We start from the raw sequence: 18,273 nt of genomic DNA on the forward strand, positions 1-18,273 counted from the left end.
GGCCAAGAAGAAAGCCTCAATTTAAGGTTTTCTCTCTGGAAGAAATGCAATGCACATGCATTTTAATTTAAAAATATCTGCACACAGAGCTCTATTAGAACTTGTGGCTTGTAAAATTTTGGTTATAGCATTGGCCATGTAGGACATCAGCATCTGTGAAGTCTTATTTTCTTGCAGGCTATCTAATGCTATAGTTGCATGCTAGGGCTGCTTGTACTTCCCTCCTTATAAACCCCTTCTGGCATTTATCCTTTTCCAGTGCCCAGACTGACAGCTCGTATGCTGAATACATAATCCTGGCTGGGAATGACAAAGTTTAAATCCTTCATGAGGGAGTGAAGCTGGGATGCTCTTAAAAATTCTGTTTGTTTTTATGCACATCTGAGCTATACAAGTAAGGGAAGAAAAAGAGGAGGCTGCTTCTGTTCCAGAACCAGAGCTCTCCTAACAGCGACCTCAGACAGGTTCAGCTGTTTTCCATGTTTCAGCCACTGACAGATGTAAATACCCATTTTACACCATGGGATTTGACCTTCTCCACAGGCATTAATATACACCAGACCTTGCAAGGGATCTTCTTAGGTCAGCCAGTGACCATGATATAGTCTGCTTTTGTCAAAGCCTTTCCTAGTGTACAGGCTGCTCCGAGCACAGAGATTACTCTTCTCTTGCAAGGAGGAGGACTCTTCACGTTGTTTTCCCACCATCACTAACACCAGTGCATTTTTCTCCAAGGACAAGCAACAACAATTCCTCCCTGCTCTTCAGTGTCTTGCTCCCTCTGTACTTCACACAGGGCAACAATCACAAAAAATCAATTTCCATGAACTTTCTGGTTTCAATACAAATCTCTCCTCTGCTTTTTCCTACTAAGACTTCACCTGATGGGATGCTGGAAATCCTGGAAGGAAACACAAGAGTGGGATCATGAGAAGAGGCGCACAAACATAAGCACAGAGCAGGTGCTGCTCGGCAAGCCCAGAGACGTTCAAACTTCGTGCTCAAAGACATCTGCCAATCCCCTTTGGCTCAGAAAGAGCAACCGAGGCTGAGCTGTTGGTTTCCTGCTCAAGGCGAGGACAGCATAAGACTGATCTTCTGAAGCATCAGATGACAGTGATGGCTGAAGGTGGGACACCTTTCAGCAGACCTGTTGGATAGCACATCCACCACCCTGACTTGATGTTAGCACTGTTATTTTAGAGAGGCATACCTACGCTGCTGGGCAGTCATCAACAACTTACTTTCCCATGGGCTGACAACAGTGTTGATCAGCTTAAGTTTGCATCAACTAAATTTCAACATTAATGAGAGATTCAGCTGAGCCACAACCCTCCTGTGTGGCCTCTTGCCCGTATTCTCACTTACGGGCAGGGGAGCAAGGTCTGGCAAAGAAAGCCACTTGCACAGAGTCCCATAGTGAGCTGGTGGCAGATTTGAACAGAATCCAGATTCCCGTATGTTAAGCACAGAAGCACCCTGTTCAATAAATATACACAATTCAGCCATTACTAAGGACTTTTTCCTGCAAATGGGGCAAGAGGAAGGGTGTCTGCGTTTGCTGTCCTCCAGCATCAGCACCTTGCCAGCTATTTTGAACAGATGCTCCTAGTTCAAAACTAGCAGTTCTTCCCTTTGCAACGAGAAGTTGATCATCTTCCAGATGTAAACCAGGGAAGAAAGTCTAGCCATCTTCTCCTGATGAAAAGCATTCAAAAACCATACAGCAGGCAGCCCAAAAAATCACAAATTTTATCCGTAAAATTGCAAGATAACAGCAGGTGATCACTTGTGCAACACAGTGAAATGCTCACAGCAAGACCAGCACCAGAAAGCAGGGGTGCAAATGACCTGGCAGACACTGCAGCCCTGCAGGGAAGCTGGAAACCAGACTGTGTCTATCAGCTCTGGGCAAGTGCCTCTCCAAAGGCCTAGAAGAAAATGGCACATTTCTTCTTTCCAGTCTGCCCCCTCGCCTTGCCCTTCCTCCAAGGCGAACAGAGCCACAGCCACATTGCTCAAGAGCAGATGTGGGCTCTCAGACATCTCTCTACTGCTTGCTCACTTCTGACCCAGACAGCCTTCATGTTGTTCAACCCTGAAACAGGCTTAACGTTTCCAGCCCAAAGCAAACCCACCAGGACCACCCATGCATCCACCAGTGCCTCTCCACCCATGCTCAGCCATTACACAGCTGCAGGAGCGATAAGCCCAGACTGCCAGTATTGCTCATATATGGGCGTCCAGGTCACAAAGGCAAATTTTATCTGGTATCAAAAAGCCTAATTATTTTTAATCAGAGTAAAAGCGAGAAGAACATGTCTTCACAGCCAAGCAAAAATAGAGGCTAAAGATCATTAGCGTATTCCTACTTTAATCATTCTGAACTATGAAAGACTGCAGAACTTCTGGCTAAAATTTCAAGTCTTTAGCTACAGTAATTAGAAATGGTTATAATTCCCCTGACTGTGTAATTTAGTCTCAAGAATAAAACTTCATCTCAAAGCATTAGCAGCTCTGATATGATAGTATCTCTGTTATTGTGACAGCCCAGAGAAAAATGCTTCATTCTTCCAGTTTCTTGCATGTGTCAAGAAATGCAGCCTCAGCTGCAAAGCGCTACCAGCTGCTTATTCTCCAAAATAAAACTTTATTTTTAGCCTAAGTGCTTATTCAGGATCTGTGCAAGTATTGTGATTAAGCTCTCATGCCCATTGAAAGCTCCGTCAAATCTGCAGCAGATGACAAATAACAATGCAGGCTCCAGTGCAGGAGACGTTCTGTACAACAGCCTGCACGATCATCACCTTCTGTTCAGGAGCAACGAGAGGAACTCTGCCAGGCATCAGGAGCACCGAGTTTAAAGTTGGATTTTATGTAGATGGAGGGAGAAACTCTAACAGCAAAGCACAATTGTCAAAGCTCAGTTTCCAGCAACTGGGGATTTGCTATCAGAACATCTGATCATTTGATTGACACCGTACAACCAACTCCGTGCTCCACAACCATCATCGTCTCCACGCTAGCGTGAAAGGTTTGACAGTACCTGAGCTACCACAGCTCACTGCTTCCCCAGTGGTCCTACACTGGCACCAGCCTCGGCACGTGCTGCTCCATCACCGAACCAATGCGTTTGCTATCCTGGCAGAAAAGCAACCAGATTAGAAACAAAGAGTTCTCCAGCAAGCCAGTGAACTGAATTAATTGAGAGTGGGGCCGACAAGAGCAGAGGCAGCACAGGGGAAGGCTGGACTGCAGGGCCGGGCATAGGATGCGGGATCAGGCTCGAGGAGCGGCTGCAAGCTGTCAGACCCACGCTTTGAGCCCTGACATGCCCCGATCTGCAAGGAAAGACAGCTCCTATGCTACCTCACTCTGCACAACACACTCCAATCCTGAACCCGTGTCAATGCTACAACACAAACCAGGACGAAGGGGTTTCCTGCAGAGAGAGCTCAAAATTCACTCCTTCGCAGAAACCTGTCTTCTCTTTGCGGCTTGGGAGGTGAAACACCATTCCTGCGCCTGCCTGGCCAGGACTACCTGTACTCTGCCGCTGTGCACTTGCTCACGCTGCAGAATTTTAAGTTGTTGCTAGGCTGCACAAAGCACTCTCTTATTTTTATCACATGCCTGTTTATTCTTGTAGAAAAAGATACGGCAAATAGCTATCCAAGGCATCCTCAAAATGCTTGTTATACTCTTGGCTGGGTCCATTTTCTCACCAGACGGTCCAAAGCTTCTTGGCTGTCAGCATATGCACCTTCACACCCAGACAGCCACCTTCTCACTCCTCCAGAGGTACATGAAAGTGTGACCAACCAGAGAAGGCCTCAGCTGAGCAGAGAATCTAAACTCACATTGCAAACAATTTTTCAGTTATTCCAAATAAATTTCAAGTAATTTTGAAAAGGCTATTAATAGTAATTTTAAAGCTATTTCCTAACAGCTTAATACAGCTGATTTGCAGCAGCCAGCACGCTAAACCATTTCCACTTCACCAGGAAACAGCCCCCTGGTGTTTAGGAAACCAGGGGTGCTCAGGAAACCTTACGTGCTAAGGAAACTTAGCACTTATTTTTGCACCCCTGACATTTACCAACACAGCATTTTACAGCTGCCATTTCCCTCCTTGGTGTGTAATATTAACACGTCCATTGATGGGGAATACAGCCTGGATCAGCGGAGACAAGAGACGAGGCAAGACCAGTCATGGTGCCTGGTGAAGACGAGAGCTGAAGCAGACTGCTGCTCCTGTACATGGGTCCCACAGCCAGCAGCAGACCACTGGGACCAGCCCCTGCCCTGCTCCCTGCCACACTGGGAGGAGAGCAAATAAGCCTTCCTAGAGGCCAAGTGTCACCTGTAGTTTGGCATCCTCAAGGAGAGCAGCTCACTTCGCACTCCTTGTGCTGCTGTAGTACAGCCTGAAGCCTTCAGCCAAACCTGGAGTAACTCCAGACTCCTGTTACGAAATTACATGTCCCCTCATAATGATAGCAACATACAGGCTATTTCACCCAAAGGAAGGACGCTTATTATTTGCCAGACTTGGCATTTGTCCCTTCCTGACACCGAGTGAACATCCTGCTCCAAAGGAAGCTTTCTAAATTGAACCTTTTACTGCTCCATATAAAGCTTTGAAAGGCCTGCCTTCTGCAGTGACTGTCTGACTCCAGAGGACACCTTAAGCTCCAATTTAACATCCACATTTTTCTGCCACTCATACATTGCTTAAGCATCAGCACACAGCTGGAGAAAAAAGACCAACCTCACACCGACGGGCACCTTTCCATTCAATCAGAAGCCACAGCACTCATGCTGACAGCTTCACTGCAGCAGTATTTGCCTGGCATTAGATATTAGCATTTGTCTCTTGCTCCGTCAATAGCTGGAGGCAATTATCCTACGTGCCGTTACCGGTCGGCGCAGCGCTGGGTACACATTTTCACTCGTCTCGGCAGCAGCACCTGTCAGCCCCCGAGTTCATTACAGCTTTGCTCACTACCGCCGTGCCTGCCGGCGTTGCTGCTCGAGATCTCCGCTGTGGGCGTGCAGAGCCAGGGTTCAGCCGCATGCGAGGCCAGCATTTCGGCAAGCAGCTCGCTCTGCTTGCAGTTCACAACCTGCCCCTGTTCAGCAGCACGCAGCCCGATCCTTCCCTCTTGCTGCTTGATGGCTTCAGTATCTATCCCCAGAATGGCACTTGACTTGAAATGACTCTTAATAACCCACAATGGAGCTACAAGGGAACTACGGAAGAGTAAAATCAGCAGCAGTATCAGCTGAAGTTGGGCATTTCTAATTGACCCAAATGAACTGCACATCATCTGCACCTTCTGGTGCCCTGGCTTGGCCCTAACTTGTTTCTTAAAGGCATTATATGTTTCTAAGAAGGGTTTGTTGGGTTTTTTCCCCCCCCTACAACTAACCCTCTTTTAATAGCAACACTGAACCACAAGGTACAAAATTCTGCCACATTTGCAACGAGAAGACATCAGCCAAGAATAAGCTTTAAATAACAAATGGGAATTATTTTTTCCTCTGGAGAAGCCAATGAATTTCCCGTATCTATGAAAACTGAGCAAAAAAACCTGAAAATCGAGAGGAGCTCAGAAGAAAGCTAATGCTCCTAATAGTGGATGGCAGCAGCAACAGCAGCCCAAGCCTCTCCTGTGAGCATCCTCTCAGCGGCCTGCTGCAAGGGGCTTCCGGGAGATTTGCTGCTGTTGCCTGCGACTGTTGTGCAACCTATTGCTCACCTGGAACCTGACTGCACTGCTAACAAAGCCGAAGGCTTACTTTTACAATGGTGACTCCTGTTGGCCGCTCGCTCTCCCTGCTAAGCACACTAACACTAATCATTAGCTGTGTTTTTCCCTCTGTTGTGACTAGGACAGCATTAATTGCCTCCCAAATCACTGTCACTAATTAGTCTCAGTGCCCTTATTAAATCAAAGCTGGGTGGGTGACAAATTGTTTGCACTCTCATCCTGGACATTCAGCAAACAGTCTCAAGCAAGCTTTCAGCAAGCAGATGCCTTCTCCCATGAATAAAAGGCGGTTCTGACTTCAGATCAGCTCTTCAGAGCTGGCAGGATGCAACAGCAGAAAGAAAATCATGGACACAGAGCATTACTGCAACTGCAGAGCAGCAAATTAGATCCTGCTGCCTCATGCATCATCAGGCAAGTTCTGGTGCCGGAAACTTAATGGTCAAAAAAGAAGAGCGGATGCAGGAAAGGCTCTTCTGTTTCCTGCTACCAGGTCTAAGGGCATTTGGGAAAGTTACATCTGAACTAGAGGAGAGCGCTCAAAGTCACCAGCAATGCTGCTTAAACATTGGTGCCTTACTAATGGACTGTCAGGAGTCAGCCTGGCAGGCTGCAAGCTATCTTCAGGCTGTAGCAAAATATAACCTGAGAAATGAATGTAAAGTTGGCGAAGAAATCCTTTTCCTGTAAGATTTTGGAACTGGTATGAGCGAGGAGTGGAGATGCAGGAAGGCTGCTCCACAGCAGCGAGAAGACGTCATGCCACACAAGCAAATGAAGCAGGGGACTGCAGAGAGGAAACTCATGAGCAGCAGCCTGGAACAATTCCACTGTGGGGTTTTAAAATCTAGTTTAATAAGGTCTTTGCTCTGTAACTAAATAGCTCCTGTAAACAGCTTAAGGGGTCGTTGATACACAAGATGTCCCCTCCTGTCAGGCCATTCTGCCAGGCTGCAGACAAGCCCCAGCCTCACACGCAGGACGGCTCCTGATCCAAGCAGCCACCAGAGAGACCCAGCATTGCCCTAACACACATACACACTCCCCAGGTAACGCTCGTCTCACTGAACTGTTCTGCAAAGCACACACCCACACTTACTTACAGGCTAATCAGAAATTCAATGGCATCTGAAGGAGCGTCAGCAGCACACTGAAATAAAGGGGTTTGTCACCATTTTCAGCCAGACATTAAAAGGCCCATTTATACCATTCACATGCATTTGTATGCAGCTACCCATTCACTGATGCAAAGAGTTCTCCGCATGCAGTTCCCACAGCTATACCCTGACGCCCAGAAATATAAAAAATCCAGGAATTAGCCTTATATGAAAGGCCTATTTTTAATTTCAGAAGCCATGTTGTCCCTCAGAAGCCTCCACTAAACAGACTCCTGCAATGTACAAGCCGTAAGCAACTTCCTCCCTGTGACACCCGCGCAGGCACAGGGCTCACACCTGCAGCTGCCGGAGGTGCCCTCCCTCCTCGGACCCCACTTAGGGCTGCTGCAGCAGCCCGCTTGGACTTTCTGTAACTACCAGTATCACCGACATGGCTGTAATTACTGTCATCACAGGCCCAGGCAGCTGCTGTGGCTTCTCCCGGCTGCCAGGACGGTACAGGTCTGCTATCGGTGTCATCGTGTGTTGGTGGAAGGAGGACGATCACCCCCTCGCTGCCCTCTCAGTGCCAGGGTGCCATGCAAACGGAAAGCCCCATGGCTGAACAGCTAGCATGGAGATGGCCGCACAAGCGCTGCTTACTTACACCAACTGGGGCTGCTAGTTGGGAGATTCCAGGGTTATCTAGTAATCATGTACACTCCTAGGAGGAGGATCCCCCTCATCATCTCCCCAGTGCATCATCTAGGCATTTTTCTGTCTTCCTCTCCCAATTCTGCAGGAGTGAAGCCAGCCCTTCAGCCCCTCAGCTCCTAACCTGCGAGTCAGCGCCCAGGGGACCCTCACCTAGCCCATCTCCTCCGGGTGAAGCTGCTGAGCTTTCATTTTGTCCCTGACCTGCAGAGCTGGCACTCCCTGGACCATGATCTCCAAACATGACACCCACAGAAGACATCTCCTGCCTCCCTTTAAACTCCCGATTCTCAACCCCGGCAGGAACATGATACCCCAAAAGGTTCCTGTGTGCTGAAGTCCACTGCAGTGGGTAGCCACATCCAAAAGAACCACACACCCCACTCCTCCCAGCCAAGGTCAGCGGCTCCCAGAAGCTCCAGAGAAGGGTCCGTGAGCAGCCAAGGCAGTGCACTGGGTTGCTCCAGACCACCCAGCTGCTCCTCTACCGGCCGCCCCAGCACAAACCCAGACTGGGGCCGGTCTTTAGCAGGAAAGCCCCGCTGCCTGCCTGTGAGGGGGCGGAAGGGAGAGCTGCCCAGCCCCGGGACCCCCAACCCCCGGCGGTGCACGCGACGGCCGGCACAGCCGCCGCCAGCCCGCACCCTGCCGGGTCCAGGCCCCGCGGCCCGCCCGGCCCGGCCCGGCCCACCTGCAGCCGCTGGAGGTAGGAGGCCGGCGCGTAGCCCGTCTCGCCGGAGCCAGCGCGGGTGACCAGCCACCAGTGCTGGTTGCTGCGCTCCAGCAGCAGGAACGTCTCGCCGGCGGCGAAGGGCAGCGAGTTGGGCTCGGCCGAGCGGAAGCTGTACAGGGCCCGGTACATGGCGGCGGCGGCACCGGCACCTCCGACCGCCGCGGCCCGGCTCGGCCCGGCACGCCACACCACGCCCCCGGCGGGGCCACGCCCCAGGACGTCACGGCCGCGCCGCGCCCCCGCAGACCACCGCACCGTACCGCCCCCTGGCGGCGCGGCGGCGCCCCTCCCGCCGCCTCCGGCCGTCCCGGCTGCGCGGCCCCGCCCCGCCGCCCGGTGCGCTCCGCCCCCCCCGCCGCCGCCCGGGCGCGCGGGCGGCGCGCGGCAGGGGGCACCAGCGGCTCGCGGAGCGCCGCCGGGGGCAGCCGCGGCGGAGTCCTGCGCAGGCCCGCCCCGGCCCTGCCCGCAGCGGCGGCGGGAGGCGGCCAGACCGCCGGGACGGAGCCCCGGGGGCCGGAGCGTTAAGCGGGAAGGGACGCCTCGCCTGCTCTGGGCCGAAATCTCCGCGCCGGCCTGTTCGTGTCCTCGTGTCCCTCCTCCATCACGGCGCAGGGCCGCTGCCGGCCCCAGGGGGCTCGGCCAGAGCCTGGTCACTGCTCCCACCTCCCGCCCGTCGCCCGCCCTTCCACCGGCCCATCTGGCCACCATGGCCAGGCTGAACGCGCGCGCGTCACGTCCCCACCCCAAACTCCTCCCGGCCCAGCCGGGTCCCCCCCGAGAAGCCCCCTCCTCTGGGGGTCCCATATTTCACCAACCAGCGCCATTAAATCCCCAAAGGCCCTGTGTGTGTCGGTGAGTCCCCACCCCACGCACCAAGCTCTGCTCCCGGCACGCGGGGGGCTTCACCCGGGTGAGGTCCCCAGGAACGGTCCCTTCTGTCCCCAGAGAACGGCCGTGCCCCACTCCACCCCAGCATGGAAATCGGGCACAGCCAGAGCAGGCGCCTGGCCCCACGCCGTGCCCCGCGGCGGACACGGTGACCTGGCACGCGGCCGTGGGGACGCCGGTGCACTGCCCATCAGGCCAGGAGCTCTCGGAGAGGACACAGCCGCCCCCTGCCCTGTCCATCTCTATGCCTTGACGCCCCATTCCAGGAGAACAACCCTTTGGGCCACCACCCCAAGCAGCCCAAAACCCCTGCGAGCCCCCCCCAAACATCAGCAGCTTCCCTCGGGCCCCTGCTGCCCTTGCCAGGGGTCCGAGCCCCTCCTGCTGCCCTGGGGAGGTGGGTGGCAGCCCTGCAGCGCATCGCCCCCCTCCCTCTTCCCCAGCCAGGGCTTTCTCCTTGCTGCCCTAGGGACAAGAGGAATTTTCCACCTGGCAAAGCCAGCACTGAGAGCCCAGCATGGGGCTGACAGCAGCGAGGCGGGAGGGGGGGGTCTGGTTACAGCATCCCAGTGGGGCTGGTACACATGCTCCTGCAGCCGAGCCCACCGCAGAGACGCCCCTCACCGATCCTGCCCACCCCTGCCATCCTGCCAGGATGCGGGGATGGAGGGATGCAGTGATGGAACGATCCACAGACCCCCGCTCCCAGCGACAGGGGAGTTTAATTCATCCAGAAACCATCAACAATCAAATCCAGCCGGCAGTTATACAATAAAAGCTGGGCTTGCGGCTGCCACGGCCCCCTGCCTGCTCCCAGCGCGGCCCCGCCGGCCCCTCAGTTTTCCCAGCACTGTCGATGAGGTAATTCTGGCTGAGCCTGGTTACAGCGGTGAGGATGGAGGATGGACCGGGAGCGAGCGGTTGCCCAGGCTCCCCTGCTGCCAGTGGTGTACCAGGAATCAGCTGAAGCCAGGCACATTTGGGCTGGAAAGGCGACAAGGTGCTTTGAACGGGAACTGTGAGACACAACCGGGGCTCAACCCTCTGGGAGCCTTTTGGGGTCTGGGCTTCGCGCCTGGTCACGGTCCTTTCCAGATGCCCAGCGGGAGCACGGTGTGATGGTGGGCAAGGGGTGGGCAGTCGGGGAGCAGCAGGAGGGCAGACCTTCCCACTTGGGGGGTTATTACTCTTGGTATTACCCGGATCACGAGGGCTACTGTGGAGCCGGGATCCGCCACCTGCCCATCCCCTGCCCGCAGCGCCGCAGCCCGTCCCGGTTTTGGCTGCAGTGTTCGCCCTGCCTCAGTGCCTGCTCTCAGCCGTGTCCCCGCTCCAGGTGAGCCCCGGCCACTCCCTGGCGTGGGCCCAGCTCCTGTTTGCGCTGGGATAATGGCGCTTTATTTCCATGAATTGAGCAGCACAGGCTGTGCCGGCAGGCGAAGGCAGCCGAGGGGGATGAAGGCACCCCCCTCCCACAGATGCGGTGGTGGCATCCCGGCCTCTCCCTCTGCTTGGCACATCGTGTTGGCTCTGCCAGCCGGCGGCCGGGAAGGGGACCAGATTTTCTCTGCAAGGGCTCCTGCAAACCCTCCTGCACCCAGGTACGATGCACCAGGGGCAAAGAGCCTCCAAGGGCGTTCGGAGCCCAGGACAGATTCCTGCTGCTGAGGAATCGGCTCCAAATTGCAAGCACCAGGTGATTTATCTTGGACAGGGAGGGGCAATGAGCAAGGATCCCTCTGCGTCATTTGTGGGTGACTTCTAAAGCTGAACTTGAGACCTCAGATAATAACGCTTGCATCCCTTGCCCTCAGAGCCATGGGGACCAGGATCACCATAAGCACTTGAAGGGCTCGGTGCATGCATGGCAGCCTCTGCCAAAGCACCGGCAGCCCCCACACACTCGCTTTCCTCCAGGGCCACGGAGGGGAAGCGTTGCACAACAGCACTCATATGATTGAAACACAAACTTGCCAGCTCCACGTACACTTACATAATTCTGCACCGCCTGGTCGTCAACACATTGCAAAACAGCAGCGGGATCAATCATTCTACTTTTAGGTATACAAATATTATTGTACTCCTGACAGTCCTCTCTGGGTGAAAAGTCATACGGGGTGGGAGATGCTGCAGGCACCCTGGGCCCATGGCTCCAGGGACAACGCTATCAGCACATCCTGTGGGGACTGGGGGTGTCCCTGAGCAGGATGGGGAGGCACTGGGATGTCTCTTGGGCATGCCCCTATTTCCCGATGTCCTGGCAGCCCTCCCTCCTGGAAGACCTAATTAAAAGGCTGTAGATGGGACCCCGCAACTGGATGCCTCGAAACCGTCCCCCTGCCAGCATTGGCCCTGCCACCCTGCTGAGCGGAGCTGGGCCACCTGGGGAGGGGACGGTGCCCTGCCTGCGTTACAGGCAGGAGGGGCAGCCCTATCCCGCTCCTGCAATCTCATGGCACAACTGCCAGGGTGGGAGCAGCCCCAGCCCCTCCACAGGCAGTGCCACATGCCCTCACCTGCTCCAGGGACGCTGCCAGCAGCTCCCGCAGCTCTGCTGGGAGCTAGTCCGGCCACCTCCTCTCGGGAAGGATGTTTGCAGGTGGGAGAGCTGCCAAGGCTGCCGTGGACCAGAGGCACCTCCGCAGCAAAGCAGGAGGGTGAGCTCCACGAGGCACAGGGCTGCACTCTGCCTGCTCACCCACGTCCGGGCCAGCCCGGACCACGGTGCACGTGGCAGCTGGGTGCTGCACAGGGTTGGGTGGCTGCGCCATGGCAGCTGGCACTGAGGACACACGCATGTCCCTGCTCCCGAGCAAGATGTGGAGCTGGGCTCGCACATGGGAGGCAGGGACAGGTTTGGGCAGCTCTGCGCCCCGTGCCATGTGTATGGCCCTGAGCAAGCCGGAGTGGCTGGCAGCCAGGAGTGCAGCCCCACATCCAGCCTGCTCCGTGCACGCACCAGCATCGCTTACAGGAGATCTCACCCCTCCAACTACATCTGCTCCCTTATGGGAGAAGCCCCAAAACCTTCCAGCAGCAGGGAAGGGCGCTCTGCCACACAGGAGCAAACCCCGCTGCCACCTCTTGCCAGGGACACGGTGCTCCGCGCTGAGCCCAAAAACACCATCGAGGGGCGGCTCTGCCAGCAGCCGCTGTCCCGTGGAGCCCGACGCACGGAGGAGCCGAAGCCATCGGGGCGGTGGGTGGCTCTGGGACCCACTCTGCTCTGCCTGTCTGCAGAGCCGGGGTGTCCGCAGGGCTCCTTGCGCAACCCGTCCTGCACAAAGCCCATAGCGGGGCTGGCAGGGGCCCAGGCCCCTCCTGTGGCCGGGAGGAAGGAGCAGCCAGCCGCTGCCAACAGCTGCGCTTCCTGGAAATGAAGAAGACAGAAGGTCGGGAGAGTTGAGGGATGGCGGCGGGGGGACCGAGGGGGATGCTGCGGGAAGGATTGAGGCGCTGCAGGTTGCAAGGCAAGCAGCACACAGCCCAGCCCGCCCTGCAGCTCTGCTTTGGGAAAACAAGCTCTTTGGCTTCGCGCAGCAGCACCCTGTTCTTCGTTAAGCTCTGTGCTCGCATCCTGACCTGATGAGCCCCTTGCTGGCCCGCACGCTCTGCCTGCCAGCACGGCCCCTTCCCAGCTCTCCTCCACCAGGGCAGCTCTGCAGGCTGCAATCCCGTGCTGCGGGAACAGCTGTTTCAGGGGAATACCACTTTTTCTGCCATCAGCTCAGCAGCCACACTCCTTGCCTCACCTTGCCTGTGGTGTAAAACCTGGGTGCAGGCAGAAGACATTTGCATGGTGAGGGAAGAGAGGGGGGGACCTGGGGTAAGGTGCTTGGTAGCAAGAGCGCGGGGTGCACCGCAATGCGCACCATGCCCCAGGCTCCCCACGCCATCCTTCACGCTGCAGGGCTGGCCAGGGCAAAGGAGACACACTCTTGGGTTCATGTCTAACCAAGCCAATGCTGCATTGCCCAACATCACCCTTCTCACGTCCTTTCCCCGTTGCACATGTGTCGGTCAGGAAAGAGCTGCAAAGCGAGGGGTTGCCTGGCGTGCAGCAGCAGATCCTGGCCCTGTGGGCTGGAGGAGTTCCCCTGCTTCCCTTTCAAAGAGAGACTGAAAAGACCCTGCGGGACCAGCACAGCCTGTCATGGCTCAGCCAGTGGGGACATTGCTATGGTGCAAACCCAAGAAATAAAAGAGGACAGAGCCCCTGGCCTCATCTGGAGCTGGCAGCCCGGCATAGCGGACGCCAGCCTGCGTCACATGAGGCTGCCTGCCAATGTCGCCCTTTGCTGCCCATGCTGCTCATGGGGCAGGGGGGGCAGGAATTGTGTCCCTGTTTGCACCCCTCGCCTGAGGGGGAGCCCTGGGCAGGTGGGTGGGTGCAGCAGGCCCCAACGGGCAGGCGAGGGATGCCGGGATGGGAATCCCCGCCGGAGGAGCGGGGTGCTCGGCGTGGCGGGGGCTGGTTCCAGGCACCCCACTGGGGTTTGCTCTGCCCTCACGCAGGCGGCTGAGTCGCAGGCTGCGAGTGAAGGCCAGGCAAGAGGTGGCTGCGGGAGGCCCCTTAGCCAACCCTCATTTCCATACAATTCAGGGAAGGCGGCTTCGCCCCTGGCAGCTCCCAGCCAGGGCCACAAGCCATTCACAGTCCCCTCTGCCCTGCCCTGCCCTGCGTGGCTCCAGGCTGGGGCACTGCTGCAGCTGGCCAAGTGGCAGCACAGGACCCTTGACACCCTGCACCGAGAATGGACCCATGCACGGGATGGACAGACACCCACTCCCAGCCCCACAATGGCATCACCATAGAAATGGCTTAAAACCAGTTTTATTAGTGTCCAGTTACACAAACTTGACCCCACCACCATTAGAAACAGCGAAGGCACAGCTGCTCAGCCACACACAGCACCTGCTGTCCCCGGGGCAGTGGGTGCCACAGAGCTGTGAGGGCACAGGGTCCCTCTGCCCCCACACACTGGGAGCCAACGTGTTCCCAGCAAGGCTTGGGGCAGCGGGATGTACCCTGCGCCTTGCTGGGGCCCAAGCACTTTGCAGCCCCGGGGCCATGGGGTGAGCGAGGCGCACTGCTCTCCCTTGGGCAGGGGTCACAGCGACATTGGGTCACTGCCCTGCAGGGATGCTGCTGCCCGGCCACGAGGAAATATTTTGCTCTTGCTCCATAAAAGCCATTTGTGTGTCCCTTCCCGCTGGCAGGGACCGAGCTTGGGGGAAGAAGTCCAGTAGCTACTTAAGAGGCAGCAGCACAGGATGGAGACAGCGCGGGGACGGAGGTGTCTTCTCCTCCCGGGGAGCATGGGCTGTCCCTTGCCTCTTCTTGCTTCTGCCCTGCCCAGCCCCAGTGCCAGGGAGGCCATCTACAAAAACGCCGTGGCAGGTCCACAGACCCCTGCTCAGCCCCTTGTCCCAGTCCCCAACGCCTCACCATCAAAGCGGAGCTCAATTCACCGGAGAAGCCGGCGCCGGCCACAGGAATGCGTTTCATCTCTGGCCAGCTGACCCATGGCGATTCCCGGCAGCCACCCGTTTTGGGCTTTAAGTGACCTATTTACATAAGGCGAGCTCCCTGCGAGCCCAGTGCAGCATCGTGCAGGGGAGGCCATGGGGAAGCAGGGCTGCAGGCACCTTGGGGCCAGGGCCTGGCCAGGCTGGACCACACACTGCCGCTCACCCAGCCCCTGCAAAGCCCCCGGTGCAGGGTCAGGCCTGGCAAATTGCAGCCACTCTGGGCGATGGCCTTGCTGGGGCCGGGCTGGCAGGAAAAGGTGGGTCCTCTCCGAGCATCAGGAAGCAGCCAGGGAGGAGACCAGACACAGGGGAGCCACAAGGCGCAGGGACGTGCGCTCAGCATCGTCCTCCACAGAGCAGAGGCTGCAGTGACCGCAGAGCGGGGTGTCCCTGCCAGGGCGCAGGCTGCCCCAGCTCCCCATCCCCTCATCCGGCTGCAGAGCTGCCCCACGGAGGTGCCTCTGCTGGGGTTCAGTGCTCCCCAGGACAGACCAGGGAGCCAGCGCAGCTGCCCCTTCCCAGTGCTCCTGCCGGCACAGTCAGTGCCAGCAGAGAGCTTACTGCCCCGGGGAGGACCAGAGCTGCAGGGAGCCATGCTCAGAGCACGCACAGCGAGGGCAGGATTCGTCCCTGGAGGGGAAAGCGCTTTCTGCAGATGCAGAAGCACTGGTTCCCGTGGCACACACGCCCCAGAGCCTGCTGGAGGTTTTCTCTCACAGGGGCATGGAGGCCAGGCTGCTTTGTCACTGCCCCGCTGCCAGCCCCGGCCAGGAGAGACAGCTCCAGAGCAGTTCCCTCCAAGGTCAGCCTGGCGCTGCCTGCCAGCAGCGGCCCAGCACCGATGGGAGGAAAAACAGGAACAGAAAAGCCCTCGAGTCTCTTCCCCAGCCCGGCTGCTGCTCTCCCGTTATTCCATCACTCCATCCTTTGCCATGCCCCGACAGGCAGGCGACCCCTGGGCCCCTTGGCAACCACACACACCCTCCCCAGACCCATAACCTGCTTGTCCCAGTCCTGTCCCCCGAGAAGCCCAGTCACAGGGACAACGGGTGGCATGGCCGTTTGCAGGCGGGGGCCGCGGGAGCCCTGCTCCCACCCCAGCGTGTCCCAGGCTGGCAGTTACGCAATTGCCTTTCCACAAACACAAGGAACTGCTCGGAGGGATTTGTGCAGAACAGCATGGAAGAAAAACAAACCTGCTCTTGAACTTTGCAAGACAGTATGTCATTCAGAGAGACTTGCCATCTGGGTCTCCCCCTCTTTAACCCTTGAGGACATGGTCTGGGCCAGGATACCCGCTGTTTAATCAACATGCAGGTGAGGGAGATTCTTTCCTCCTGACATTTTGCTCCTGCAGCTTTTAAAGCAACTAATATAAAAGGTCATCTCTGTCCCTGCTCCCCCCCTTGCACTGCTGCAGGCCCAGGAAGCTCCCAACCACCTTGTTGTTGCTTTGCAGCGCTGGCACAGCCTCCACTAATCCTCAGACAATATTGGCAAAAGGATTTTAGCAGCGCAGGCCAGGGCCCGCAGGGGCAGGGGCCAGGTTTGTCCCCCTGCCTTCCTACAGCAGCACCAATTCCACCTAGGGTTTTATTATTATTATATATGCACGCCCAAGTGCTCCAGGTCTGGCTGCTGACACTGTACTGCTCTGAGACCAGGTCTAGACCCAAGCTTACACTGCTGGCAGCATTAGTGAGAGGGCAGCTCCCTGCCCATACCCAGGGCCCTGTCTGCAGGCAGCAAAACAAAGAGGACTTGTTCTGGAGGCAGCTTGCATCAGAGCAAATGCGATTGTTCTCATCGGATTTTATGAATTCCCTCCAGAGTTCCTATGTAACACAAGTACATTAGAAGACTTTATCCCTGCTAATTTCAGACTGCAAAGTCAAACGTGTATCAGATGAATCTGCACAGGCAGGCTTATTCATATGCGGCACCAGTGATGGGCAACCCTAGCGCCTGCCAAGAGGCTTGTCATTAGCTCATTAGCAGAGGGCATCGAATCCTAAGCAGGAGAACTGAAAAGGAAACTTCACCTTGCAGCCGCGGCCCCGCTCCCTGTGCCGGGCACTCTGACTCACACCTACGGCACAGGCAGGCAGCGTCTCTGATCGCTGCCCAAAGCATTTCACAATTGAAAGTGCCAAGAATAAACAGCCCCATCCTCCCCCCCACGGCTTTTTACAGCCAGTGCCAGAGGCAGCTCAGGGGCAGCTCGTGGGGCCATCATCAGCTGCACCCAGCACCGGAGACTCATGAAGCGGCAACAGATGGCAAGTTAAGGATGGACAAACCTATCTCACAGGGAAATCCCCCACATGCAGGCGTAGAACAGCGAGGTGACTGCAAGATGTAAAAATACCTGTTTAATACTGACATCAGTTTGTGCCTGAACACTATGGAACAAACAAAAAAAGCAACCACAAACTAATGTTGTAAGAGCAAAGGTAAAAAACCTCTTCAAAAGATATCAAAGAGCACAGGACAGCCATCAGAGAGACTTTGGTCAGGAGAACTTGATAGCAACAGCTGGGGAATATGAAACCAAAGCAGCAGGGCTATAGCGGACTGAAGAGGGTGACCTTCTACCAGCGGATCTACAGCCTTCCTGTCACATCCCACCTCTCCTCCGCACGCCTTCGGTAAGCCAAAGGATGAGGCAGGGAGATGATCCAGGCATCACCCGCCTCCCCAAACTCTTCATTTCTACATAAACTTGCTACTTTATCCTGGGCAGGTGTAACAAGCAATATCATCCCCACACTTTACCTCAGCACTTCCACACCCAGTTTTCGTTCGCACTATCACGATGACTTACAAGCTTCACAAGGGCAGAAGTCATTTATCTAAAAAAGCTTAGATAAATAAATGTTCCTCTTAACAGAAGAAACAGTGGCTCGGAGTTACTCTTATCTTTATTTCAGTTATTCACTGTCCTCTCACTTTCTGACACTTCCTTCCTGTCTATTTGTCCCAAGTAAGATTTTAAGCTGCTTAGGATACCTTTCAGGCTCTGCAGCTCTCTCCTAGTCACTGCCATTGCAGCTAATCCTGTAGGAGTTTTACGCATGTTTTGGCTCAGCTTAGATTAAAAAAATGTCAATAGCTCTCTAGAAATGGGCTACACAGCATGAGATGTAGTTTACAAGGTCCTGAAACAGGAAATAGGTTGTTGGAGATTTTAAGAGACAAGTTACCATATTCTGGCTGGAAGGGACCTCCAGAGGTCTCTCATCCAACCTCCCGCCGTTTGGTGCCTCTGAGCCGTCTTTCCCCCCCGTCTATGCAGGCTCTGTTGCCTCAGCCTCTCCTCAAAGGGCAGGTGCTCCGGCCCCTGGCCAGCTTGGTGGCTCTGTTGGACTTGCTCATCGCTCTTGACAGAAGGCCCAGGACAGATGTGCTATTCCACGCGCTGCCTCATGAGGCAGGTAAGCCTTGCTGTTTATATGCTGCTTTTGCATTACACCACCGGAAAGAGCTGAGCTTCATCCCTTCCTCAGTCACCAGCAACAACAGAAGCACCACTTAC

At 55.9% G+C, this 18,273-nt stretch overlaps 1 protein-coding gene across 3 annotated transcripts in view; it reads right to left on the reverse strand.

Annotated features, from left to right (window-relative positions):
• Positions 1-8,447, reverse strand: part of NCKIPSD (NCK interacting protein with SH3 domain) — a 55,956-nt gene extending 47,509 nt beyond the window's left edge. For 2 of the 3 annotated variants that reach the window (XM_050904788.1, XM_050904790.1), the window contains exon 1: positions 8,277-8,447. In XM_050904788.1, the coding sequence (XP_050760745.1) occupies positions 8,277-8,447 (171 nt within the window). Of the gene's footprint in view, positions 1-6,877; positions 6,920-8,276 lie in introns of those variants that run through there. The other variant, XM_050904791.1, reaches the window with a different exon arrangement.
• Positions 8,448-18,273: the final 9,826 nt, after the last annotated feature.

This window comes from Gymnogyps californianus, chromosome 13 (genome assembly GCF_018139145.2).
Source record: "Gymnogyps californianus isolate 813 chromosome 13, ASM1813914v2, whole genome shotgun sequence".
Taxonomy (NCBI): Eukaryota; Metazoa; Chordata; class Aves; order Accipitriformes; family Cathartidae; genus Gymnogyps; species Gymnogyps californianus.